This window comes from Pleuronectes platessa, chromosome 11 (assembly GCF_947347685.1).
Source record: "Pleuronectes platessa chromosome 11, fPlePla1.1, whole genome shotgun sequence".
In the NCBI taxonomy this organism is placed as follows: Eukaryota; Metazoa; Chordata; class Actinopteri; order Pleuronectiformes; family Pleuronectidae; genus Pleuronectes; species Pleuronectes platessa.
The window spans coordinates 8,657,385-8,685,261 of record NC_070636.1 but is presented as its reverse complement, the minus strand read 5'-3'; the positions used below and the strand labels follow the sequence as shown (position 1 = coordinate 8,685,261).

Genomic DNA, 27,877 nt, shown 5'->3' with positions numbered 1-27,877 from the left:
GGAATCCCCCCCCCGTGCGTAAAGAGGCCGGCCTCCACCGCGGACGCAGCTGCTGCTCACCTGAAGCGACGCAGCGCGGACAGACAGACAGACAGACAGACGCACGGCCGACAGGTACTCACAGGAGCCGGAAGAACAAGGACTGGGTGGACTTGTCCTCATGGTATTCCCCCCGTCCCCGTCCCCGAGAGTCCCTCCAGCTGGTTCTTCCATTTCTTCACTGCGACCCTTCTGCTTTTAAACGCGCTTATTTTGGGTATAATTAATGAAAGTGAATGGACGCTGGAGGAGGAACCATGAGCGAGCAGGGGAGGAAGAAGCTGATCCTGATCGTGGTGGACATTCTGTGCGTGACTGCGGGTGAGTTGTGTTCTCCTGAAAACATGGCTGATCCACAGCTCATCTCGTTTGCGTCCATCGGGATTTAGATTGAGATAAAAACCCACTTTGTGTTGGTGAAGTTTGCGCAGCGACGCGCCGGATTGCCCAACACTGACACTGATTTATAGATCTATCACACACATGTTGCCTCACGGAGCTTTGTGCAAGAGCAGGAGACGGTGCTTACTTCATGTTTGAAATGATCAGCTTTCAAAACTTGCACAACACGCAGGCAGTAATTTTATACTCACAACTTTTATAAGCACAACTGAACTCTGCAAGTCATCATTTGTCTCTTATCTTGCTCAAATAGGCCAAACACAGTGTTGGAGCAATAACACTGCTGGATACTTTTGTTTGTGAATTTTCCATAAAATCATTCAGGTTGAGGTACAACACAGCATCTTATCTCAGTACCAGGCTGTACAGAGTTGGTGATGCACACACAGGCTGATCTCTGGCTGCTTATTGGATTGAGTTTTGTTCGGTTGTTTGTTCTGCATATCTACTTGTCTCTGAATGTCTCTGATGATGAATTATTTCCAGTCTGTTTGAATTCCTCCATGCTTGTTTGCATATTTTCCCCTCCTGCACCTCGTGGCCGCTTTAAAAAAAAAAAAAAAACCTGAGGTCAGGTGGAAGAGCAAAGATCATCCACCATGAATCTCTCCCTGTGACAGTAAAAATCCTGTTTTGCAAAGTGTGTGTGTGTGTCAGTGTGTGAGTCAGGGGATGGGCTCTTTGGTGGCGTATGTTATATATGTGATGAGTACTATACAGGGAACAAACATGCTTGTTGCGACCTGCTCTCCTTTCTGAAGTTGACACCAAATCATTACCAGAGCTGACATCTTCCAGCTTCTTCTTTATGTTGCAGCCGCTCACATGTTTTGACTTCACAAGACTTATGGGTTTTAGATGATGGAAAGAAAAGAAGGGAGATTGACGGCAAAGTCGATTTCTCCTTTTAAGTTTCCCTGTAGATGTTTTTGTTAGTTGTGAAATATGAGGTCAAAAGTAGAACCTGTGGAATGCTTGTGAAGTGTGTGGTTGTGTGTCTTTCTATAGTTTGAGGGCCAATTTGTTTTCTCACTGGTTGATGTTCTGAGGGTCTTTTGCCTTGTCCTCACAACTTCATTGGGTGGTTTAAGGGTAAAGATTGGCTTTAGGTTTGGGATAGAATTGTGAGTGTGTCTGTGTGTGTATACTCATTTAAAAAATCTCTGAACTCATGGAGCCCAAACCCTGGTCTTAATGAGGCAAAACATATTTTCTCCTGGCTAACTGTAGGGATATGGATTTTATTAGGCTGTCCACAATCAATGGAAGTCAATACAAAGTCCCAACAAGTACAACTGCGCAAATCTCTGTGTGTGTGTGTGTGTGTGTACTAATTTTGGTAAACCTTTGGGGACCTTCTCTAGGACTGACCTTGTCAGGACCAGTGGACCTCATGGGGACCAAACCTCTGGTCCTAATGAGGCTAAACATAATTTCTGAGCTCCTGGTTTAAGATGTAAACTGTGGTTAGGTTCAGGTTAGGTATAATTTGGTCACATTTTGGTTGTAAAAGTCCTAACATGATAGTTGTGCAAACCTGTGTGTTTCCAGTTGCGGACCCATCTGGTCAGTGACAGGAATGATAATGACCGTTCTCCTGTTCTCCTGTTCACCTCCCTCTTCACTCCACATAAGTACAGGTGTGTGTGTGGGTGTGCACCGACGAGGAGTCCACCATCTGCCCCCCCTCACTTTTCTTTAAATCTTGTAAACTCATTTCTTGCTCAACCACCCTGAAGGAAACGATAATGATTTATTAACATGGTGACGAACTGATTCTATTTAAAAATGAGTCAAGTTGCTTCTGCAGAGTCGATGACATCCTGGGACTAAAGTAAAGAAAGCAATCATGCGGAAACAACATTAGAGTTAAGTCTAGTAAATCCCCCTGTTGTGAAATCAAGTCAGGGATGTGGTGTCATTTTTTCCTGCTCGATTAATGACGAGTAGTTGACAAAGTATTCAGCTGAGTAAGCTTGGAGTTCATCTCAGTCCAATGGGTTTGAAAGTCAGTCATACATCAAAATATTTGATTTATAGCTTGTTATATATAAATATAAGTTTTGTGCTCTGACTCATGTTGTGTGCACCTTTTTTTCTGCCGTTCATAAACTGAGACTATTATTTAACTAATTAAGAAATCAAACTGCTATAGTAATTAAAGATCAGAAAGTCAACAATCACAGAAAATAATACATTTTTGACCAATAACAAATATGAAATTTCTTTTTTCCAATTATCAATCAAAGCATCAAATCTTCATGTCTGACAATCTCAAATTGTAACTTTTGATCAAGATTGAATAATTGAGGAAAGGTGGGTGAAAAGGAGGGGGAGAAATTAATAAAATAATTAAATACCCAAAGTTTACCTTGCCTTCTATCAGGCTATAGGAGCAGTAATCGCGTGTGTGTACTTGTACTTACAGCTCTGTGAAGAGAGTTGTAAGCATAGACCTAAAAAATGAGGACATTTTGACCGGTCCTGACTTTTTAGGGTTAAGACTTGGTTTTGAGATAGGGTTAGGCATTTAGTTTTGATGGTTAGGGTGGGGGGCTATGGATATCCTTAAGCCAATACGTTTCCTCACTAAGATAGATGTACAAACGTGTGTGTGTGATACGGTAGGAATGTGCTGAATGTTCAGATTGTAACCAATCTCTGAATCTGCTCACTGTTTAATTTCTCCCTCTTCCCCCCTGCAGTCAAACCCCCATCCTGCCATTATTTGTTAGCGCTGAACAGTAGATACAACACAACTTCCTAGTGTAGTTTAGAACACACACACACACACTGCTGAACATGCAGGTTTGACACAGACACCACAACATCAGGACGTCTATTCTCACACTGTCAGGCTATGGCTACATTTTGCATATCAGTAAAATGACCACATTTGTAATAATGAAAGGACACAGGCTGCTCTGTTCCTCTTATAGTTTCACTTTTTCCTTTGTCCCTATCTTGTCCTTTGACATTAAGTGTACCTGAACTCTGTCGAGAACATATAATAAATCTCTTGAAGTCAAAAACAGCTTGAAGGGTAAAAACTGGAACTTCAGTGACATTGGTCTGGTTTCCTTTTAAAAAGAATAGTTTTATGTTTTGAAAATACGGTAAGATGAAAAGATTGATGTCTCTTGGTTTTTCTACCTTTGGACAGAACCAAGGCATTGACTATATAAATATCATACACTGTATATAAAGATAGACGATATGAAAGCTCCAGTAAAATGAAGCCAAAACATCTTGATCGCCTCCTGGTGGCTGACTGCGGTGCATAACAAGAGACCAGCAAGAAACAACTTCAACAAAAAATCCCAATCTCAGTGCTGTAGTGTGCGGATGTGTCGTCCATCTTTATTTACAGCCTATGAGCCTGGTGAGCTGTTTCCCAGTATTGTCTGCTTTTGTGCTAAGCTGAGCCAACCCCCTTTAGTCTGTAGTTTAATCTACTGACATGAGAATGAGGTGAATAAACCTATCTCCCAACATGTCAAACTATTTTGTTTATAAAAAAAACCTCCTGTTTCCTGTTGTTGAGTTTAAATCTTCCCGATGAAATAGTCTGAACTCAACTCTGAAATGTTCTCAGTCATAATGTTTGGACATAAAGAGACACTGAAGAGCTGAAGTCCTCCTGGCTGCCTGTCAAAGAGACTGAACCCAGCTGTCGCTTCACTTTCCCCCCCACATACACATACACACACACACACACACACACACACACACAGACCCCTGGGATCATAGTTTAGCCATCGCAGTTCTCTTACGACTCTGATGCCTCTGTTTGTTTGTGTTGTAGTTATCGAATCCAGAGTCAAAAGGACATTTATGAAATTGCAGCTTGAAATTTGGTTTGTGGGATTCATTATCGGAACTCTTTCCCTTCAGCAGTTATAATATATTATATTATATAACAATCAAACAACGTTGCAGTCACATAAGTAACAGCTTCAGGCCTTTCTTTAAAGAATTTCCCAAAACAACTAGACCTAAGTTATATACTGTATTTTGTTGACTTGTGTACTTCCATTATACAAAATGTTTCCAATAATGTTCAAACCCACAGAAATCCCCAATTGTATTGAAGATAGGACGTTTCATTTCGGTCCCTTTTAATTTACTTTGCTCTTCTCTGCTACAACTATAAAGGCAAATGACGTAAGACAAAGGAAAAACACTGTGAGCCAGTCATTTCCTCCCACTGTGTTGGGAGGGGATCACGATTATTCTTTTCCATTTGCTGCGTAACATGAATACAACTTTATTACATTGCCTCATCTGTGATTTGTTCCTGCGAATCTGGTTGATTTTCATTGGCAATGGCGGCGAAAATAACAACTCCCATGATCCCACACTGCTTCACGACATCATCAAACTAGTTATATTTGTGGTGTGATTGAGAGACCCCTAGAGGCGGAAGCTGCATATTGTACATTTAAGCATGAAAAGCTATTTCGGCTTTAAATACTTTTAAAAAAATGATATAATGACATTTTTTTCGACACCAAAATGAAGCATTTTAAAGCAAACTTTGTAGTGTAATGTAACGCATGTTTGCCTCGGACAGGATGTTTGTGTTGATTTAGTTTTCTGTCAGTCAACTTATCTCAGCTTTGCATACACAAATGCTCAGAGGCACAAAGTCAAGGTGAGGATCAGCTGCTCGAACGCATGTCCACTCTCACTTCTCATTACAAACTGATGATTGGACTGAAGAGTCACAGAAACTCTTCAGATGTGAAACAGAGACAGCTGCTGTTGTTAACATCTTCCGATTGTTAATGTGACACAGCAACATTTTACTGAGAGGAAGTTGCTCCTTCAACTGTTTTTATTGAGAGACACACACACACACACACACACACACACGCAGTCTGCTTTTGCCAAGTGTTTGTCAAAGTCAAGTAAACAGTGTTGACTTGTGCTCCTTTACATTCCTGTGTGAAAATTAGATGTGTGTGTGTGTGAGAGAGTGATGGTTTCAGAGCGTGGTTTCCGCACTGTGGTGGTTGTTTGGAAGAGGAGGTTAAATTATTAAAAATTATTTCTTTTTTCTGTGAGATTAAAGTCAGCGTCAGTTCTTCCTTCTCACTTTGCTGACGTCAGTAACAAAGACTGTTTATAAAGACTAACGATACCACATTAACCTGACGTTGTCATACTCAATTGGATAGACCTACAACCAATCAGAGCAACGTAGTATGTGACGTATGTTAAGCGACGCGTAGTTGTTGTCAACAGAACTCAACTGTACACACACTGGAAGAAGACTAACGTTATGATTGTACTTAGTCTGAGTTAGCAAACTTACATCGACACCTATGATACTATGTTTACAACATTTGATTCATATCACGACATTGTAAGTTATTTACTCAGTCAGACAGTCAAGACTTTCTCTTACCATTTGTAAGTTAAATGAACTTCATCCACGACGATACCTATTACGTTGGCTTGAAAAACATCGGAGCCTAGCGTGTCCCTGCACTTCTTGTTCAGCAGCCAGGATTCCGGGCTCTTACGAAAAGGAGCTGGCAACGACCGCTGGTAATGTGCACCTTGTCGTGCACGCCGAGTTGCATCGCCGTGATGCCCATTTGAAGGTCGCCTCTTCACTTGGTCCTCCATGAGTGCGATCAAAGGAGAAACCACAATGACCGCTGGGTTTTCATTGTGTCCCATCTTCTTCACGACCATCGGGGCCAGCGGATAAATTAAACTTTTCCGAATCCCGTAGGAAGGACGGCAAAAACATCTTTTCGATCGACAAATGCCTTGATCACGTTTCTCTGTTCCTCTTTCAAAATGAATGCGCTGTCGATGTCATCTAAAACAGACTCAATGGCAACATCTACACATCTCAGCTCTCCAGCGGCAGGCATGTTTGTTGAAAAACTAATTCAACCCAAGTGCACTTTGGTGACGTGGTTGATTACATTACTGTTGATCATCTGTCCATCATCGTATAAAGCCCACCCTGACAATGTGATTGGTCCGAACAGCTATGTTCGGGCATAGTTCTCCCCAACAGAGCGACTCCAGACCGAACGTCCCGACCTCAAATGTTGTGGGCGGGGCTAAGTTCGTCTGGCATCCAGGCTAACATTAACCCAAAAGTGAAGCCAAAGTGTCTTGATCGCCCTCTAGTGGCTGTGAACCTCGGTTAAAGATGACGTCCAGTTTCGGAGACTGTGGCAGGTCGTCCCCGAACCAGAGGGTTGATGGTTTGAAATCCGGCACCTCCAGTCTTTAAGTGGAAATGTCCTTGGGAGCGATAATGAAATCCACATTGTGCGGACGGTGTATAACTGGTGTGATAGAAAAGGTGCTGTACAGAAGTGCTGTATTAATATGTGCAGGGATGAGTGAATCAAACTTGTAGTGGGAAGAGCTCTGAGTGGTTGTTTAGACTGAACAATCAATATAATATCCATATAGTCCATTAGAGAAACACATACTGATCCTTATCAAGACATTATTAGTTTGCTGATTATCTTATTCTCAATGCTCATCACCCTTCATCGTCCATCAGAGGGAATTAAGGAAAGAGCTGAAGACAAATGCTCCACTATGAAACTGAGACAGTTTTAAATTAGCTGTTTGATATGTAATAATCTTTGTTACATACTTTATTCAAGGATGATAAACTAGTAAGGATATGCTGTTGTTTATGTATTTGGAAAATCCCAAACAAGTTTATACCGAATATGAAAATCCTCACAGACTAATGTTTCTTAGTTAAATAAACTTGGAATTTTGTTTATTGAACTTAAAATAACAATTCCACATCTGAAAGCATTTCATTTAAATCCACTTGACTTTTTATTGTAAATAATTTTTTTTTAAAGAAAAAAACAAAACAGGAAAGAATTTCTTATCACTCAGTCGTGCTGGACTTTCCCAGGAAACCCCCCCGGCCCCACAGGAAGTCAAGCACTTTCTTTGTAAATGAACCCCTCCACATAAAAGATGAGTGATGGTGGCTATTGTACTGAAAACAAAAGCTGCGTCAACAAAATGCATAAAGACGTCCCATGTAGCCTTCAACAGGCACATTCTCTGTAGCGCAGGACGGAACAAACGCAGCATTGAAAGGCTAATGTCCTAAAAAAAGATTACAAAACAAACAAAAAGAAAAATCCTCAAGTTGAATATTGGCTTTATCTGAACACCTCAGTGTGATGCGGTGAACCAGTCATGGATCCCCGTCAGCCAACAAACTGCGAGTTCACGCGGCCGACCCGCAGACCTCACAGTCGTCTGCTGAGATTTGACGTGGGACAAATGTTCATAAACAGAACTATCGCCTGTACGAGGTTCTTCAGTGAACGTGTGGGAGTCGCAGTGCGGCTCGCACACTCGTCTCGAGAGCTGAAAAACAGGAACGCTTCCCGCTTCCCGATGGGTCACGGGTCAAGGGGAAGTTTTACTTGTGTCTGATCCCAGATTCCACCGTGTTTATTTTCTCAGAGAGATGTCAGGGCTGCGCTCTTTCCAGTGGAGATTGTGAAAGCGTAAAACAATACTTTCCCTTCTTCCTTTTTCTTTTTTTATTATCTCTCCTGCGGACTGACTGAAGGCAGAAACTAAGCAGAAACTCGTGTGTGTGAGTGTGTGTCTGTCTCTTTATAAAGAGAGATTAGAGCAGTTTCTACATTGAGGGCCGATGCTACAAGTTATTTGTAAAATGTCGAATTAGAATAAAAAATACCTTCTTATTAAAAGCAAATATCCTCCAGTAAATGTTATTAATAGGAAAATTACTAATAGGAGTTGAAATATACCTGAGAAAACTAAAGGTTTTGATGGTGAAGAAGGCAGAAAAGATTTATGGACGGATCTGGAGGCTGGAAGAAAACACAGGAAGGAAAATGTCACAGAGGAAGCAATAAAGAAAACGACAAAAATAAATAAAGTGAAAATATTCTAGAATAATGAGGGAGAAAGAAAGATGTTTTTTAAGAGTTCCTAACAGACTTAAGTAGTATTACATTCACAACCTGCAAATCAACAAGGCAAAGAGTCGTTAGCCCAAACTAAAACTGATTGTACAATGACCTCGGTTACGTTAAAAGTTGACCTGAGCCACATGACCTCTCACCAGTTTGCGTGGAATCCATATTTTTTCTGTTCACTCTCAGAAAGGAAGCGAATAAGCTAATTTCAAAACTGTTGATCTGTTGAATTTATTAAATTACTTCCCACTGCTGCATCTCGGATCCCATTTTATGATCCTAGGCAGTTTCTTTGGTTATTCAATCTCTTTTCAGCCTCTGAAACCGTTTGGGTTTTGGGCCATCGTGATGTGGACGTATCTGTCGACTCCCGGCGACGTGTTTCAGGAGCTTGTGTTTTCTGTGAAGGAGAGGAGCTCCCCTTACTGTGAACTCTGGGCTTTTTAACTTTGCAGAACATTTACATAGATTCAAAACCAACATTACACACTTATAATGCTGCGGCTGAGACGTCTCCCATAAACGCATTAACGGAAAATACAAATGCAAAAAGCGACAACGGATATTTACAATTAAATCGAGCAGAGTTACTCACTCCGGTCAATTAATGGAGTCATGAGTGCATGATTGCAGAAAGTAGCTCTGCTCATTTCGTTATCATAGTCTGTTGTCTCTCACTTCCGCCGTGGTTGTGTTTTTTCTTTTAGTTTAGCATTCTTGTTTTCCGTTGATGTGCTTGTGTTTGACGTCTCTGCCATTGTATAAGTGTATAAAAAGGAGAAAGGCCCAGTTATTGAATTGGGGAATGAAGCCGGAGTGTGAACCAGTCTGTGGTCGGGGGGGTGGCCCCACCAGGACAGATCTATAAAAACATACCAGGGGCTCTGCAATAATAGAGCAGATAAAAACAGCCCGTCCTGCTCCGATAATAGGAACTCTCTCTGGGACAGTGGGGGTGGAGGGGCATCGACGTCCCTGGGCCTGATCCTCACTGACTCTGTTGTTCAATAAGCTTAATGTATTTGTGTGCACACACGTTTAAAGGCCACTGCCCAACTCTGTCCACTCCACCCTGGCAGCGTGGAGCCTCCAGAGACCTGTGGAACAAGCAGGCTCTTATCTCGGTGTTATCCTTGCACCCTGCAGAGTACACAATGGCCACAGTTCAAAGAGGAGCTGTGAGTACGCTCGACCTGCTGGAATAATGAACTCTGAGAGGGAGGGGCCTCCCTAAAGAAAATAAACTGCTCGTCATCAAAGACCATTAGTGGCACTTGTTCAGAGATGGTGACAAATATCAGATCAGATCAGCATTCTTCTCATGTTAATCACAGAACACATCTATGTTGACATGAGCAGGTCATTTTCTCTAGAGTGGCTTTCGGTCCAGAACCACTTCTCTGGACATCCTCAGGAGTTCATCTCTGAAAACGGCTTAATGCAGTTTAACAATGCCACCAAATATCAACCTTAAACAAAAATCTAAATAATAAAATGAATGATTAAAAAATGTAACAAACTCCAGTATTTGCTGCAAGGTTTTTGAATTCCATTCAGCAAATAATGCATCAGTTTGCCTTTTTAACTTTGCATGTAACCAGAGAGCAACACACCAGGAAGTACACACATCAATATAATATCAATACTTATACGACTAGTTAAGGTCAATTGAGTTAAGTTTTTGTCCCCGTCTGTTTGATTGTTTATCTAACAGCAGCACTACGTTTGAATTACTTTATTGATCTCCCCAAAATACGGATTGAACGATGGAACATTGGCCAAGAAAGAACTGCAGGATTTGTGTGGAGATCCGGATCATGTTTCTGACATTTTCATAATAATCATGGATCTTGATATTTTATAAAAAATCTTTTCAATCATGTACATTTAGGGGACTGGTATCTATGAGTTTGTGGAATTCGGTGCAGTTTGTTGAAATGTAAGGTGAGTTTTGAGGTGGAGGTATGAACTCTACTGAGGTGACTTCTAATTTGTTTAATGTACTTTATGGTCTTTTATGTAGCAGGAAGTGGAGAGGAGGAAATGCTGGGTATAAATGTTCACACCTTCTCTTGACAGACTGCCACTGTCGCTGTGTGTGTGTGTGTGACCTCAGACTGAATTCCCACTCTTCGCCAAATGTACGCATGACATCACGCTGGAATAACCGTCACTAAATTACCTGTCCGGGACGTGTTTTCATTTCCTCGTGCGGTTTCACTCAGTCAGAGCGACGGTCACACACTCTGGAGGAAGGAAGCAATCTGTTATTGTTGAGCCGCTCTTATGGGTCAAACCAGTAGATATACGGCGCCCGCTTACAAAAACAAACTCCGTCCGTCGCTCGCTCTTATTGGCTCCGGCGGCTTCAGGGAAGTACAGTGAAAACAGGAAAACTATTTAAAGGTTTTAGTGTAGAAAGTTCCGGACATCACTCTTGTCGATTGGACTATTGTCCTGGTCAGATTTAAGAGACGGGTTTATGTGCGTCTGTGTCTGTGTGTGTGTGTGAGTGTGTGTCTGTGTCTGTGTGTACTTAGAGAAACTGTTAAACCCAATGTTTGCCGTCTGTCTTCACACATATACCAAATATTTCTCACTGCACGGACAATAAATATGAGTTTGAAAACCTTCTGTAGGATTTACAGCACGTTTTATCTGTCGTGTGTGTGTGTGTCCTGGTTCAATCCTCGGCTCCCAGGCTCTTCACGGTGCAAAAGGTGCCCCCGTGTCAAAGGTCATGGTTGTCCTGTCCTGTGTGTTTCCATGCTGACGCACGGTTCCTGCCCTGCAGAGGTGACGCTGCCGCCACTGAGCTCGACCGATGACAAATTCATTTACTTGGCAGAGTGGAGCCTCCTGCCCAAAGCCAACAGATTAGTCCGTCGCTGTGTTCTTAGCTGTTTCCTGAGCTGCACCCCATTGTGCTAAAGTTCATGTTCGACTTGTTGGCGCGGACCTGAAGGGTCTCGGCTGCTCTCGGGATGGGCCCCCGGCCAGGGGCATGTCACAGGACTTTAGGGGGGCACCGGGCGAAAGGGACCTGGGGGCCCGAACCCAAGAAAAACATGATACCAAACCACATTGTTCCCCAAACTCAGATTGGATTTCGTTTTATTATTCATACACAAAACATTTATTTTCAAACAAACCTATAACATTACAAAGCTAGTGTCATGGGACCTTGTCAGGTGCTTTCAGATCATGGTTTCGATCAAGTCTCCTGTACATAACCAATCACAGACTTTAAAGGGCTTCTCATAAAATGATCCTTGCTGTGGACTAATCAGCAGTTCTTGGGGGGGCCCCCTCTCAGATCAGGGCCCCACGCTTTCCCTATACTGTTGTAACGCCCCTGTGGACGGCACATAACAATACATTGTGGATCCTAGAGGCGACAGTCGAGCCCCTGTCCTCACTTCTCACCACTTTAAACAAACATTAGGGGCCTTTTCTTTCTTTTTGGAGGGTCTCTGAAAAAACCTTGAGTCGTCTATGAGGTCAAAAACAACCCGAGTACCAGCTGAAGCCTTAAAGGAATCTCTGCATCTGGTAAACATCCGTGTTAATGAGTCTGCCCTACGCACATCAAGGTGCCCGTCTGCATGGAGTCCCTGGAATGTCATTACGAAGGAAGGCTGCGCTCTTAAAAACAAACATTACTGAGGTCTAAAGTTTGCCACAGAGCTCCTTAACACTGCTGGGGGAGATGTTTTGTGGCCTGATGAAACTAAGGTGGAACTGTTCTGGGAAGAAAACGGCTGCGTAAAAAAAGACAAGATGATTCCCAGGTTTATCAGGGTGTCATCTCTTCTCTCTGCAGCCGCTCTGCCCTCGGGCATCCTGACGCTGATGTTCAGCCCGTACCAGAGAGGAATCTACTGCGATGACGAGAGCATCAGCCGTCCCTACCGCAGAGACACCATTTCCCACGGGGCCATGGCTGCGGTCACCATCTCCTGCTCCATCATCATCGTGAGTCCATGGTGATGTGGTTCCACCCCAAAGAAAAGCAAAACCATCAAATTTCACCACATTTCACCTCAAACTCTTCTCTGTATTTCCCTCTCAGATCACCACGGGAGAGGCGTACCTGGTGCACACCAAGCGGCTCCACTCCAACTCCCAGTTCAACCAGTACCTGTCCGCTCTCTACAAGGTGGTGGGCACCTTCCTGTTCGGAGGAGCCGTCAGCCAATCCCTGACCGACCTGGCCAAGTTCACCATCGGCCGTCCCCGTCCAAACTTCCTGGCCGTGTGCGCCCCGGTCAGCTGTAGCGGATACATGGCGCACATCAACTGCACGGGAAGCCTCCGCAACGTGACTGAGTCCAGGTGCTTCACTCAAACGCTCCCCCGACACCATAGTGGAAGTTGTAGCGTGGGAGTAGATCTTGTCCGGTCATGAGTTTCTGCCTCTCAGATCAATTTTCTGAGATGACTTGACTGTACATGCTAAACAAAACAGGTTTTGGAAAAAAAATGAATAAAAGACTTTACTTTCTTTGTCTGACACAGTCGATAATGAAAGCATTTATTGTATTGTCACATTTAGGAACTGACTAATTGTTAATTAGTAAATATGTTATTATCAATGTGGCTGAGTTTTGATAAATATTGAGATCAGAAACATCAGACTCATACGGATTTAGATTTGGTTTAGATATACTTGATTGACAAATTGTCACAATGTTGAAGGAAGTGGGGGGGGAAAGAAAACCTCCTGGATCAACTCCCCTTATCGAATCCACTCCAAAAGTTGAAGTGTTCTTCTTTGGTCCTTAGCCAAGCCTTCCACCAAGTTTCTAGAAAATCAGTTTAGTAATGAAGACACAACTGGTGGATGTTAACAATTGTGTTGATGCAGATAAAATCATCATGTGTTGGTTTAAATGAAACCGCAGGTGGAAAATAAACTCCAGACTGATTCCTCCTCTTCTTCACTCCATCATAATATTGATTTAAAAACACGCGAATGTTAATTCTCTTCTCTGTTTCCTTCGGTCTCCCTCAGGTTATCGTTCTACTCCGGCCACTCGTCCTTCGGGATGTACTGCATGCTCTTTCTGTCGGTGAGTGATGCCGTCGTTGCGTGAGACATTTGGTGGCTGGGAAACGTGTGTTTACCCCAAAACACCCCCGAGTGACTCCAAACAGGGGAAGGTGGTCATCCAGACACGTGGCTCCGCTTCTAAAAACATCATTGTTGTAAAGCCACACGGGGCACAATGGACGGAAGATGACCGAGTGGACGGTTTTAATCCTGAAATACTCAAAGTCTGCCGGAACACTGCAGATTCTCAAATTCTCCTTTTGCATAGTTTGACACTAAAAGCACCAATGACGAGGTCGGGGATAAGAACTCATCAGATACGGATATTTGCTGGATAAAAGTTTTACATCTTCATTTATGTTTTTGTAAAGAGATTAAAGATTCATTTTAACTTTTAACATTTCAATAAATCCAACTTGGTAATTTTTGATCTGGCTTAAATCCTTTCCACTTAAAATGTTTTATTTAGTTTGAATTTAACGTTGTTCATTCATTAGATACGTTTTGGGGGTCAGGATTTGGTCGTTCTTTCATTTTAGATGCATACATTTTTGTTCAATTATAATTTCCAGTGAAAATCAAACCTATCATCTATATAGTGTACATAAGTAACAAATACAGAGGTTTTAAAATGGTTAATGTTGTGTGTGTGTGTGTGTGCAGCTCTATCTCCAGGCCCGGATGCAGGGGAAGTGGACGCGACTGGTTCGACCGACCATCCAGTTCTTCCTGGTGGCGTTTTCTCTGTATGTTGGATACACGCGTGTTTCCGACCACAAACATCACTGGAGCGACGTGCTGGTGGGGCTGCTGCAGGGGGCGCTCATCTCTGTTCTCACTGTGAGTGGGACCATGTGATCGGTCATCTGTATAAAAAAAAAGCGATGAGGAAAATGGCCGTAGGAAAACTCCACATGGGTTTATTAATAAGAACGCAGGTTTTTGTTCTTACTGGTTTAGTAGGTGAGATTTAATGGGAACTAATCTAAACCATGATGATGTCATTACTCAATAGCCAATTAACGTTTACTTCATTATCATAACATAAAAGCAAAAAAATACTTCTCTACTTCCACTTCTGCTGCATTTTTTTAAAGCGATTACTGAAATTGTGTTCATGTCACTGTTCTATGTTCGACAACAGTGGAACTGAAGCCTCAAATATTCTCACAGAGCTGAAATCAGACCTGATTCTGGCCTCAAAGTTACAAATATGTGTTTAAATCCATCTAGAAAAAGAAAAAATATTATGTTTGACAAAGATAGTGATCATTATAGTACTGACGTGTTTTATACTGGGTGGTTTTTTTACTTCACCATCATCTGACTTTGACTTTTTTATCATATTTCTTCACTCAGGTTCGTTACGTCTCCGACTTCTTCAAGCAGCGACTTCCTCCCTGCACGCCGCCGGACACCACGGAGATCGAACACCTGGAGCGGAAGCCGAGCCCGCAGCCTCGCGTCTCGCAGCACGGGAACCACTACAACTACCCTGCCCTACCATGACTGAACTCTCACTAGCCTGGGCCGACGCCCTCCAACAGCGGCTCGGTCACCAAAAGTCGTGTGTTCGGAAAAATAACCACAACACGCTGCGGTAACCACTAACTGGATGGTCAGACCAGACCTTCTCCACTCCGGAACCTCCCAACACTTTCAGATTTCTATAACCTGTCGGAATAGAAGCTCCATCGCCTGCATTTCTGTCAGTTTGGGTGTGTGATCAGTCAAGACTGATTTTATGGTGTTTTTGTGTAGATGTGAAGTGTGTTCGGTTTGTAAGCGTGCAATGATCATACATATATATATATATACATATATTAAATGTTTTTAGGATTTTTTTAAAGAAAATAAAGGTTCAGGTTTGGTGGGTGAGAATTTACGCCGTGAGTCTTGATGATAAATGGAGCAAAGACTTCAACAGGATTTCAAAAGAAACGCCAACAAAACCATTTTTTCTGAGATGAAACCTTGGAGACTGAATGTTTTCTACTTTGTTACTTTGTTTTACTTACACTGGAGCGAGTTTGTATCCACCTGTCCCTCCCTCGTATCTTTATCTTTAAGAAGGTGTGCCTGTGATAATGGACTGATCCAGCCATCCCTTACACACACACACACACACACACACACACAGTGTACAGTGTAGTGCTGACTTGTTTTTATTTGTGTGTAGAACTCGTCTAATGAACTGAATGATATCATTACCACTACTTTACAGAGGAGTCACCGTGAAACTTTGTTCTGGATGTTTTTTGCTTTTAAAGAATCAAAATGTTATTAAATGATTTGGAAACAACAACCGAGGACAAATGGAGAAGTTACTGGAACGTCTTCATCCTGTAAACTCACTCTTGTCTGCTTTTTCATTCTGATACAAACTAAAACACCTTCACGGACCTTTCCTCTATATCACGTGTAACCGATTGTGAACCTGCACATAATGTAATCGTATCTTTACTTCACCCTGTTTTTTTTTTATGTAGCTTCTCCATAAACATAAGCTAGAACATCATCTGTGTGTGCTTATTTCCATCATACGGGAAAGAAGGGAAATGTTAATGAGTGAATTGTGGTGGTGATGGTGAGAGAGTAAAAGTAGCTTTTCACCGAGGTGTTGTCTCGCTGTCGTTGGTGAAAACGACGCACAACAGACACAAGGTGACGTGTCGTTTCACGTCTGGACCTGCTTGTGGGATTCCTCGGCAGGAGAGGAATGGAGCTGTTGAACCACATGTTGGTTTACAAAAAAAACAAAAAGCTGCACATTCTTATTTCCTTTTCCTTTGGCACAGGTATAATCCTTTATGGGGGGGATTAGTAATTCACAATGATGCCAAGACCTGCTTTTTAAATCTAAATCGTAAAAGTACTCAATGGCGATGATGTCACGCATATAGTTTTATTCATCGCAGTTCAGCCTCCACCTCTTATCGACGGAGGTGAACAAATTCCTCGCGTCAATGACGCATTTGATGTCAATAACAAATCCGGCCGTTTCCAGGATGAGTTTCCAGTTTTTCCAGAGTGAACCTGATCAATCGACCAAGTACGTAAACTCATTGCAAAATATCAGTGACAGTGAATGTGTCAGTCAAGAGGCAACAAGACGTTACAGGACAAAAATGCTACGTATATCTCACATTAGTTATTAGAACACATGTTGGTGTCAGCTTTAAGGATTCTTATCTACAGAAGGAATCTGATTTTGGCAACACTCAAAAAACAATAATATTGGAATTGATCAGAAATAGTCGACTTTCTAAACTGAAAAGAAAAAAATATTTAACTGGCAACATGAATGAATTAAGTTATTTCAAATCAAAGTACGCAACTTAGTCATTTGTTTTAAGTTGATACAACAATATTTTTTCAGTGATACCAAATATTTTCTGCGGACGATAACTGTCCAAGGTGACAGTGATTAACCAGGATAACAAAGATAAGGCAATAAAACAATATCCATAACTTTCACAATATCCTTTTCTTCATCAGCAGTAAAACAAAAGGTTAAATATGAATTGAAATGTTTATCGTGCAGGCACAGTGAGAAGATGAAACACAGAATTCATCTGCCTCATGTTTTGTTATGCGTTTGTAATTTTCGGCTCACAATGAAGAGTTTAAAACCACAACTTTCACTCAGGAGCAGAAATCCTTCTAAATGTTTGTTTGTTGTGGGAATCACTGTCCCGCCCTGAACAGAGACCCTGAGAAGTCAAGGCTCAGTTTATATGTTTGCAAACCTTCAGCAGAGTTTTTAATAATTGTTTAGAAAATGTGGTTGATTCCATGATTTAAAGCAGCTTTCATTTATGTTTTTTTTTTTTTTTTTGTTGCAATGAGCTACAATAGACAGATACGTACTCTTCCAATGAAGTGGATGTTGTGATCAGTACACAAACAAACACACGAAGCATCGACACAGACGTCAGGTCAGTCCACCTGATGAATTTAGGTAAAATATTCCCTCTTTAACTCTTTAGCTATAGCGGAGTGGTGCTTGTTGCTGGTCAGGTTGTGTGCAGTGTGTTTCTAAAGCTTTAGGATGAGAGGGAAACTCAAGCTGAACTCTGGAGGTCATGGTTGTGTGTTGACTCATCCACAGAGCTGTTACTAATCTGAAGGGAATTTCTTTGTTCTTTACACTTCGACGCCTGTAATCAAATTCACTCCTTAAAACACGCGCCCGAGTCGACCGAGCCTGGAACCACACATCGCTTCACGGAGCTGCGGAGGAGTGGACTCTCACCCTGAAGGTTTTGATCAGACGCTACATTTCCTCACTCGCCGCCTCTCTGTCCTTCAAACTGCTTCAGTGTTTCTCCCCCATGCAAAGACAAGAGGACCAGTCGCAATCACATCTTTTATTTGTAAGGCACCAGAGAAGCTTCCTTACTGCTAAAAGGTTGATTCATTCTCATTAAGAGTACACGGTTGCTTGTTTACATTTTTTTTTTTTGTTTGCCCCAGATGTTTTTCTTAAAATGAGACTGTGTTCACAAACACATTAAACTGGATTTTTCTTTGCACCGAAAAAGGAATAAAACATTTACAAACCTAGAAAACAATGTTAAGTGTTACTGCCTACTGAGAGAATGGGAGAGAAAAAACAGGAAAAACGACATGGTATACAACATTGTGCCTCTCTTACTGTAGGCTTGTAATGCACACATACAACACTTAAGTCTTCCATGATACACACGTTAAAAAGCAGCTTTGAAACATACAAAAATGCTTTAAAAAATATGTATATTGATATATTCATATGTATACAAATTGGCCCTTCACAGCAAAAACAAACACACATACCATTCATATGTCTGAGTTTTGCCAAAGGAGGTTTTTCTACAGAGACTTGACGTCAGCATAAAGAGCGCAAAAGACCAACTGATGGGTTCTCGCACTCGATATGTTAAAGTCAAAGATCTCCGGGAAGGGGAAACCCTGCAGCTCCCCAACACTAGCACAGACAGGAAGGAGGAAAACAAATGAGCACCAAGCCACGACTTAAGTGCTTTTCAAATTAAAATACACAGAGAGAGAGAGAAAGAGAGATTCAAGCGCAGATCCTGGACGTGCTCAGACATTAAAAAGGTGGGGGTGTCAAAGCTCTGGCAAGCGCTCACATGACAAGGGTGGGGGTGGGGGGGTGGGGGGGTGGGGGGGGGGGGTGACAGCGACTCGGCCCGACGGTCAGAACGTGAAGACGAGAGGTCACGATGATGTGAGCTCATCCCACTGACTCTCTCAGGCTCTTCAGAGGCTTGTGAGCGTCTTCACACTAATGAGAGCACTGCTGCCCCCTGCTGTCCCATTTCCATACTAAAGACCAACAGCATGCAGTGTGCGCTATATTCCCACCTTTACTCTGTTTTACAGTCTGCACCAAAAATAAATCAGGACAAGTTTTATATTAAGGATAAACGACTTTAGAAAACCACTGAAAACACCAACTTAAATTCACAAAATAATATCGGCTCTCCTCCATTTACTTGTGCATTGCATTATGAGAAGAAAGTGTCCATCAGCTGTACACAAGTCAAGTGTGTTTGAGCATGACCGACTGCATTCTTCACTTTGTCACACTTCCTGTGTGAAATCACGACAAACCCAACACCCACTTTGACTTGTGGTTGGATATGCTGAACGTACGATGAGCTTCTATTTTCAGACTATTTGATTAATGTGGTATTTACCTTTGCGTACACATCAAGTGACAGGTTTAGTTACGTCTCTTCTCACCGTGGAACATTTGCTCAAAGTGAAATTTGTTTTTGTACGTGAGAGAAAAATATGTATTAGTCATTAATTAAGCAGTGGAAACAAATTGTGGCCAAATATTATTATAACATCAGCGTTTGTTTGTTGGTTCACAGGGTTATGGAAGGAACTACTGAACTGAACTCCAATAGTTTCTGGAGATGTAGGGAATGAACTAATTACACTTAAACTTCAGCTTAACCAGGCGGGATAGGTAGTTAGCCTTGGTGGAGGTATCCCCATCCTGTGAGGGGCCTGGACTTGAGAAGACTGAACCCATTTCAATTTCTTTTGCAAATGCAGATTAAACAATTTTACGACAAATAAATGTTTTACCTATCAAACCACTTCCTTCCTTCTTTGTTATGTCGACTGCAGGAACTAGAGTATTGAGGTTATCGCTCCGAGTGCTGTTCTAGATAGACCAGATATCACCTTAGAAAAGTAAAAATGATCTGGATGAGAAACCCTGATCTATTATCATTACCTGCATTGATTTCTTGTAAGTGGACCATAAGAAGAGTATACTATCAAGATATGAAGATTGTGTTTAAACTCTAGAACTGGTATTTATTTAGCACGGGGTTGGGACAAAGCATCGTCTGTAATAACAGTTTTTTTCTGGGGGAACGCAGGTTTGTGTAGCTTGCAGAGCTTTAGCCACTCACTCAGGACACATTCTTATGCAAAATAATGAAACTAAAGAAAAGAGGAGGATACCCCCATATAGTCACACACAAGGTAGGAAAAGACAGGTGCTTGACAGTCTCAGTATAAACTGAGGTGAACTTACAGAATTACAGTCAACACTGGTCTGTTGGTTTCCACCGTCTGGTTCTGAAGTTTAGATCCCGTTCAAGTTTGATTTAAAAGCAGACGAGCAAAAGGGAGAAAGGGCTGACAGACATGGGGGGGGGGGGGGGGGGGGGGGGGGTTATACTAAAGGTGCTTCCATTTTTTTTTCTTTTTTTTTTTTAAATTAAACATGTTTTCTTCTTTCCAATCACATTCACTCCAACACACACAGACAACTCTAGACTAATCATAGCCTGTCTTTAACTTCACGAAAACAACATGTCAAAATAAAGTCAATTCTTTCAGAGTGTAAATTCTTATCATTTACAGACATGGTCCATTAAATGTAGCGCGTGTAGCAGCAGCAGCAGCTCGGCCTATTAAACAAATTAACTACCATTTGTACAAACTATAGGGTTTTTAATGGAAATCCCATTTCTCTGGGACTGAGGTACACAGCTAAAGGTAATGCATCCAGTGGTTGGTATGAAAATAATGGGTTAGGATTTTTGAAGGGTTTGAAAGCACATAAGTGAAATGTCCCTTTTAAAGACATCCCATTTAACATCATCGGCTAAGATTTCATTTGGCTCCGATGCACAATGCCTGTGTTATCAGAGACGGTTTTTAAAGATGGACGACAAGCCAGCTCCTCCTGGTGGATGTTAGCGAATAGGACATGGACTACACTAAAAAGTCTGGTACACGTCAAATTCATTTTTCTTCAAGATGGTTTCTGTCACTTCAGGTAGTTCTTATCACACGTTTGTATGTCCAAGTGGTGTGCTATGTCCAGTGGGGGCTTAAAAAACAGGTTGAAACATCACGATTGACAGATGATACTGACTTGCAATTGGACGAGTGTGTTTATCGGTGGAAACACAATAGCACAGCTCCACACTAGGATCAATCCTGCACTGACTCTGGCTCCAAGTTACTTTAAGAGTGCAAAATGGTGGCACCTATATCCGGGATATTAAGTCCTTAATTTTTGTGCAACGGGAGCAAAAGGAGACGTGTCGTCCATTTTTTTATTTCCAGTCTATGGTCCAAACATTTTTGGAGAAAGGTGAAATTGAGCTATTGTACGTCATGCAATGAGGAAAAAGGAGTTACAGGGAGCTGAGATGTTAAAACTCCTTACAGTGACTGGCAGACAGGAGCCAGTACGACACAATCTGAGGGACTTAAAGAAAAAAAAAAAACATTGAATACAGATCTGATAACAACAAGAAGAAAATAAACCTGTGAGAGGCAGATCCATGTGTGGGAGACTGCTGTTAGCTTTCAGCCGCAGCTCTTTCTCCAGATGGGAAAACATTTATCTTGGTTAAGCCTAACAACAGTGGCTTACACAAAAGAAAAAGCATTTATTCTAAGTCTAGAAGCCTGAACTGAGTCCATTACCACTAAAGAAGAACTCACGCTCTCAACCATTCAGCAGTTTCAATCTCTAACACATCCAAAAGCTTCAACGCCGTCTTTTCTGCTCGTCATCATCCCTGCGGTTTCATCAACACTCAAGACAGGCAGCCAGACTTACATCAATCTCCATTTACAGTTACAGTTTCACCTTTCTTTTCTCAACACCCCTCCTCCCTCTCCAAACCTCCTCACTGTGTCGACACTAGTCTGACTTATCCCCGTCGTCTCCTCTGGGTGCTCTCTCTGCCGCTTCCCTGGCTTTGTCCTCCTTCACCACCTGAGCCTGGCCGTGGGAGTAGTTGGCCAGGATGGACGAGAGGGAGAGCAGGCCGGAGCTGGAGGAGACGGCGGGCAGGGAGGGAGGGGTGAGGCCCATGGGGAGCGGGTTCACAGGCAGGGCCAGGCCCTGGAGCTGGGGCAGGTGTTGCACCTGAAGCTGATGCTAAAAACACACAAATGATTAAGATACAAAAAGGTCAGTTATACATTTTAAGCTGTGTTGAAGTCTGAAAAGCAGCAATAGAAACATGCATACATATAAAGTAAGCGATATAAAAGCTCACCCGTATGATAGAGTTCATCTCTGGAGGTGTGACCTGCTTTGCTCTCTCTATGGCGCCCATCACCTGCTGCTGATGCTGGAACATAGAAGCAACATGGTCATACATGCCCCGATAGTAAAGGAATAAGTGGATGGGCAGAATTGTTGAGACTTCTATTGTGACACATTTGTGAAGATGTCAGTGTCGTTACCTCCTGTGACAGGTAAGGCAGCACCTGAGCACAGATCCCGTTCAGTCTCTTCACTATTTCAGCCTGCAGAGAAAAAAATCATGTAAGAAAATAGATTCTACATTTTTCTACAAAACCTGAAATCAGAGTAGAAAAATATGTTACAGGGGAGGATAATTACCTGTTTGTGCATTTCAATGTTCAACCCGTAGGACATTTCATAGTACTACAATAAACAGAGGGAGAAAGACAAACGTTATATAAAAGAAAGAAAAATAAGACAGGAGAGAATCAGGTATTTTAGTTTTGAATCATATTATATACATGTGGAAGTAAATTAAGTGAATGTTTCCACAAAACCAAATAAGACATTTTCTTATAGCACATCAAACACGACGAAAGCAGGAAAAATGGCACTGGAAATAGGAAACTAAAAACCTCAGTGGTAAACACATCCCAAAACATTGTGGGATACATTTCATGATGGTCAGATTCATCTGCTAAAAAAGCCACATCGCACTAAACAGGGACGTTCCCAGACTTACCATGATATAATGACGCTGCATCTCAGACTTTTCAGAGGCCAGTTTATCACACTCCAACTTCAAACTGTTTACAGAGAACAAGCAGATGCATTAGACGACAGCTAGAGGGAAGATACCCAAGTGAAAATGTCACCCTGGATTCTATAAGGGACAGAGTGCATGAATGATTTTTAAACTCTTAACCTATATCCTGTATTTAACAACCCACAATACAGACATGCAAGAGACTTGGTACAAATTGTATACATCCACATTTAATTGCTGATCTTATAATCCTAAATGATAAACTGACTGTATATATATATATATCATGCTTGGAGAGTCACATTCACCCAGTCGTACGCAAATTCACATAGCACTCTTATGCACAGCGCATTTTGGGTTTCGGTGTCTTGTTCAAGGACACATCGGCAAGCAGACTGGAGGAGGCCAGGATCGAACCGCCAACCACATGTATAGTGGACAACCCGCTCTATCTCCTGAGCCACCGCCTCAATGCAGCAGAAGTCTAGTTAAGTACAGACGAGACTTCAAGTTCTCCGTCGAGCGTAAGACTTGAAGAAATTAACATGGAGCTCACTCAGAGAGCAAATCCTCACTTCCTATAACAATGGCGTGTGTGTGTGTGTGTGTGTGTGTGTGTCTCTGCGTGCCTGTGGTATTGTGCTTGCAGGAACTGGAACTCATCCTTGATGCGGTCACAGGAGTCAGAAGTGGTGAACTTGAGAGGTTGACCGGACTGAGAGGACGCCTGAGGAAACAACAAAACAACAACATGAGCAGTTTTGCGTTTACTCACGAGGATCCCAGCAGACAAATAAAACATGTAATCTCTCCATCTTAATTTATTACAACTTGTGCTGGTCCACAACTCACATGGGTCTTCTGATACGACAGTTTAATTACACAGCCTTTCTGCTTTACTAAACCATAACCTGTGCAACAAGAAAGGAATCAGAGAATGCGTTTGGGTTTGTTTAGATTCAGCAGTTTGACTTCTGGGATTAACCCTTCGAGAGGATAGTTAACATGAGGGTCAGCCTGAACTCACTAAATTGAGATAAAGGAGAAAACGGTATGTTTGATTTGTGTGGTTCAAACCAGAAAAGAGCGGTTACCTCGCAGTAATCCCAAAAAGCAGAGATACCTTCCACAGCTGTCTTTGACAAACTGATATGCAACATCCTCTCAAAGAGAATCTTAATAAAAATCACTGGGCCAAGTCTTGATTGAGGAAACTTGTTTACAGAAGGCGAGATTAAAGTGTGTCCATGCCAAACATATGCGAGAGGCTGGTTATGTATAGACAACAGTTACAACATCAGTCCAGGGCTGTAATCCAGCGTTTATCCTGTGCCCTAAACCCTCATTACTCTCTGAATAAACGGCACGAGGGCAAGAGGTTTCCAGTGGGATTATGGGACTAAACAGAAATGATGGAGTCAGTCGGTTACACAGAGGTCGAATCTCTGCAGCCAAAAACGCAAACTGCAGTGATTTGCTTTTGAGACGCAAGAGAAATCCTGGGACTACTTGGCTCGCTGATTAGTTGAGAGATCGATGAGCTGTAAAGAAGTGATTTTGTCAGGAAAAGATTCTTAACTGCTGGGCTACAGAAAAGGCATATTTCAACATTTTAATCAGTTAATCAAGAGATACAATAAAAAGAAAAAAACATGAGCCACCATCATTTTAGGTCTATTATTAAAGAAAACACAAGTTGTCCCAAGATGTTATCAGGGTTTATGGGGATTTCTTTTGTTTAAATTCTAAATTCTCTACCATTTTTTAAACAAAATAATTAATCGTAAAGTTTAAGGCTGCAACTTACTAATATGTTCTTCCTTTATCAATTAATTTGCCCATTAGTTACTGTATTTAATTGATTCATTGTTTAGTAGTGAAAATATTCCACCCCAAGGTCAAAGCTACAAAAAACGTAAAATCTAAAGATATTCAGTTAACTGTGATCTTCGAAAGAGAAAAATCACCAAATATTAATATTTTAGGGGCTGAAAACAGTTGCTCTAATAATATATCCGCTTGAGAAACTAAAGTATTAATCAATAATCAAACTGCGGATGAGTTTTCTAACAACTGACTTATCTATGAATTGTTGCAGCTCCAGTTGATTATTATTGGTGATGACAATAAAAGAATTATCAAACAAGGCTACAACGATTTTTTTTTTTTTAAATCGATGAGTCTACTAGATTTTTCTTTCATTTATTATCTGATCATTATAATTTAAGCAAAGTGAGTAGCATTATTTAGCCAAAGATGTTCAGCTCCTTTTACACTGACAGCGATGAAAACCAGATGTATTCATATTTGGTGTTCTTGTTTGAAAAACCTTATCTCAAATGATAAGAGGTTCTTTGTCTCTATTACTTTTCAAGATCTGAAAAAAATATGATGATTAATTGATCAACAGATAATAAATTGACAACTATTTTTTTTCTCCAAATATTGTATATAATATTGATAGATATGTTTAATAACATTGCAAAGTGAGTATTTTTTATGTTTTGGTCTGTTGTTTGAAACAAAGGAGATATATATATATTAAGATGTTTCCTTTGTAAATTTATTATAAGCTATTTTATGAAATTTGACATAGAAATCAGTTTTGAAACTAATTGGTAGATTAGTCAATAAAGAAAACAATTGTTAGATGCGACCTTAATAGTTTCAGCTTCATTTTGTTCTTGTTTAAACCAAGCGTTAACACGGATTAACATGCAAACTGTGGTAACATGATGCAGCATTGTTTGCAGTGGTGATTCGTTCGAGGCCCATGTGTAATTTCACACCTCTTTCCTGCCTGAGCTAACGTCTGTGAGGCTTCTCTCCACTGACTGCTGAATACTCAATGTAATTCATCTGATATTAGTGGCTGAAGACTTCTCCTACAATTAAAACAATTAAATATTGAATTATTTAATAATAAATCCACGAAGGGCAGTTACTTTTCTAACTTTGCTTCGTAGTTTCTCAGATCGAATTAATAGCAGACAGATTCTAATTGAAATTCTCCCTTATGTTTGCATTCATATTTGATTTAATTTTTTCAATAATTAGGACTTTTATGTTCATCGAGTGTCCAAACTGTTTAAAGGGAGTTAGCCGTTTCCCGTTTATTTGCACTGTTGCCTCGCTAATCATTTGTGCCTAGTGATGGTTTTAAAAAAACAGTGAATTAAAACAATCAGATCAGAATAAATCAGTCTCATAGATTTAACTTCCACTCTCTGTTCGGAGGGACGCTAGCTAACGCCAAGGCGCACACACAGGCAAGTTAGCCGAGAAACCTAGCTTGCTAGCTAGCTGTGTTTTCATGTGTTTAAGCTAGCTGCTTTACTGTGTTGTAACGGCAACGCCGTGGCGAGGCGACGCAGACGGGAGGTCTGGTTATTGTGAGCCGGGGTGACAGTGACCGACCGGGGGCCAGCGCGGTGCTAGTGTCAGCTGTCGGGCTGCTAGCTAGCGTTAGCTCAGCCCGCCGCTACGACTGCTCCGGTTTCCAACCGGGACAAGTTCGACTCCTCGACTTACCGAGTGCCTCGATTGAGGAAACATCATGTCAGCAGTGTGCGTCGCCTCGTCTCCTTCGATCGGATCGAAACAACCAGGCTAGCCGGCTAAGCTAACAGGTCCCCAGATAATACTAGATGATCGGAGACGCCGTTCGCACTTTGTACCCAGTCATCGTTTACAATAACGTTAGCTAACGTCAAAGCAGCGGGGGCCGAGCGCCTTCTTCTTCGGGTCTCAACGCTGCCAAGCACCGCGGCCTGCGAGGATGAAGACGCGGCTGTAGAGGAGAATAAGAAAGCAGCTCCTCAAAGGGACGTCAGGTTTTTTTAAGAATAGCGTTAACGTTACGTCTCCCGGGGGAAACACTGGATGTTGACACACGAGCCTCCGACTTTCCTCTGCTGCGGGGAGAAGAGCAGCTTCATCCGGAAAACAAACCGAGCGACGGCGCAGCGGGCGCCCCCCTGCGACACAGCGCGGAACTGACCCCCTTTGAATAGATGAAGGGGAATACGTTCAAAAGTTCAAAACTACTGCTGAGCTCCAGATATACATACTTAACTGTTATCATACTAAAGAATTACTTAAATCAAGGGGAAGAGGATTCCAGTGGGATTATGGGACTGAATAGAGATGATCAGTTGGTTACACAGAGGTCGAATCTCCTGCGCTTTTGAAAATTGACTCGCTGATTAGTGGAAAATCGAAGAGCAGTTGTTTCAAATTATTTACTCCAGGCTACAGAAAATGCCTATTTCCCTGTTTTCTAACATTTTTGACACTGAACAATTATTTGAGTAGTTTTTTTCTAGCTGGCTAACATTTCTGTGGTTTGATTTATTTTCATTCTTGTGTCCTAATTCTGTGAAATGGCCATGGCTACCTTGAAATGTGCATTATACATCAGTTATATACTATTTGTATACTTTTTTTTACATATCTATGCACAGTGGGAAATTTGCACTTCTTACACATGAAGAGTCGACGGGCCACTGCAGACACAAGGCTCCCCACCAATCACAACAATTTCACCTTTTTGTTATTATATTGTGTCTCTCTGTAGTTTAATTGACTTTCCATCAGGAAATATTGAATGTCACTTTCACGCCCTGACCAGTTTGCTCCCTAGTCATTTCCCCTGTATTTTTCCAGTGCTGGTTTGTCTTTAAGTCTCTTTATTAAAACTGAAGAGTCTACATCAAATTTATGAATCCTGACATTAAATTGAAAGCTCCCCCCAATTTTTTTTTCATTATATCATTCCAAAATGTTACCCTCCTGAATAAGCATCATCAGCTCCACCTAGCAGCAGAAGCTGGAACTCAATAGCATCTATTTCTGGGAATGCTGGGTATTATTTCCGAATCAGACACTCATAGTTAACTATAACAGTTTGCAATCATCCCATCGCTGGCCTCAAGGCTTGATTTGTTTACAACGCTATGGCCAGAACCAAAAGAAAGGTGTACTGGATCCTGTCTTCCCGTCTAAAGTCCTGGTCGTAAGACACTGTAGAACTGACTGCTGGTCACAATATATAGAGACCTCAGAAATATTACAAATGACCTCACACTTTTACAACATAAAAAAATAATAATCATGAAACCCACTCTACGTTCACA

General features: G+C 41.7%; 2 protein-coding genes across 2 annotated transcripts; one reads left to right on the top strand and one right to left on the bottom strand.

Moving 5' to 3' along the window:
* Window positions 1–35: 35 nt before the first annotated feature.
* Window positions 36–15,973, top strand: LOC128451490 (phospholipid phosphatase 2). Its single transcript, XM_053435350.1, has 6 exons — window positions 36–360; window positions 12,226–12,377; window positions 12,475–12,737; window positions 13,417–13,474; window positions 14,119–14,295; window positions 14,815–15,973. Exons 1-6 carry the CDS (start codon window positions 276–278, stop codon window positions 14,962–14,964), a joined length of 885 nt encoding a protein of 294 aa, XP_053291325.1. The 5' UTR covers window positions 36–275; the 3' UTR covers window positions 14,965–15,973.
* Window positions 15,974–21,033: 5,060 nt separating this feature from the next.
* LOC128451493 (TLE family member 5) lies at window positions 21,034–26,681 on the bottom strand. The gene is made up of 7 exons (XM_053435356.1): window positions 26,274–26,681; window positions 23,372–23,469; window positions 22,719–22,782; window positions 22,355–22,399; window positions 22,195–22,257; window positions 22,005–22,079; window positions 21,034–21,883 (listed from the first exon to the last, which is right to left on the bottom strand). Exons 1-7 carry the CDS (start codon window positions 26,298–26,300, stop codon window positions 21,644–21,646), a joined length of 612 nt encoding a protein of 203 aa, XP_053291331.1. The 5' UTR covers window positions 26,301–26,681; the 3' UTR covers window positions 21,034–21,643.
* Window positions 26,682–27,877: the final 1,196 nt, after the last annotated feature.

Bases quoted from the DNA above. Each gene is read 5' to 3' on its own strand.
- LOC128451490 (XM_053435350.1), top strand. From the start codon at position 276: ATGGACGCTGGAGGAGGAACCATGAGCGAGCAGGGGAGGAAGAAGCTG. The intron at 12,378-12,474 runs GTGAGTCCATGG...TTTCCCTCTCAG, and splicing joins TCTCCTGCTCCATCATCATC to ATCACCACGGGAGAGGCGTA. The intron at 14,296-14,814 runs GTGAGTGGGACC...TTCTTCACTCAG, and splicing joins CGCTCATCTCTGTTCTCACT to GTTCGTTACGTCTCCGACTT.
- LOC128451493 (XM_053435356.1), bottom strand. From the start codon at position 26,300: ATGATGTTTCCTCAATCGAGGCACTCG. The intron at 22,400-22,718 runs GTAAGTCTGGGA...TGTTTATTGTAG, and splicing joins TGCAGCGTCATTATATCATG to TACTATGAAATGTCCTACGG. The intron at 22,258-22,354 runs GTAATTATCCTC...TTTTCTCTGCAG, and splicing joins ACATTGAAATGCACAAACAG to GCTGAAATAGTGAAGAGACT.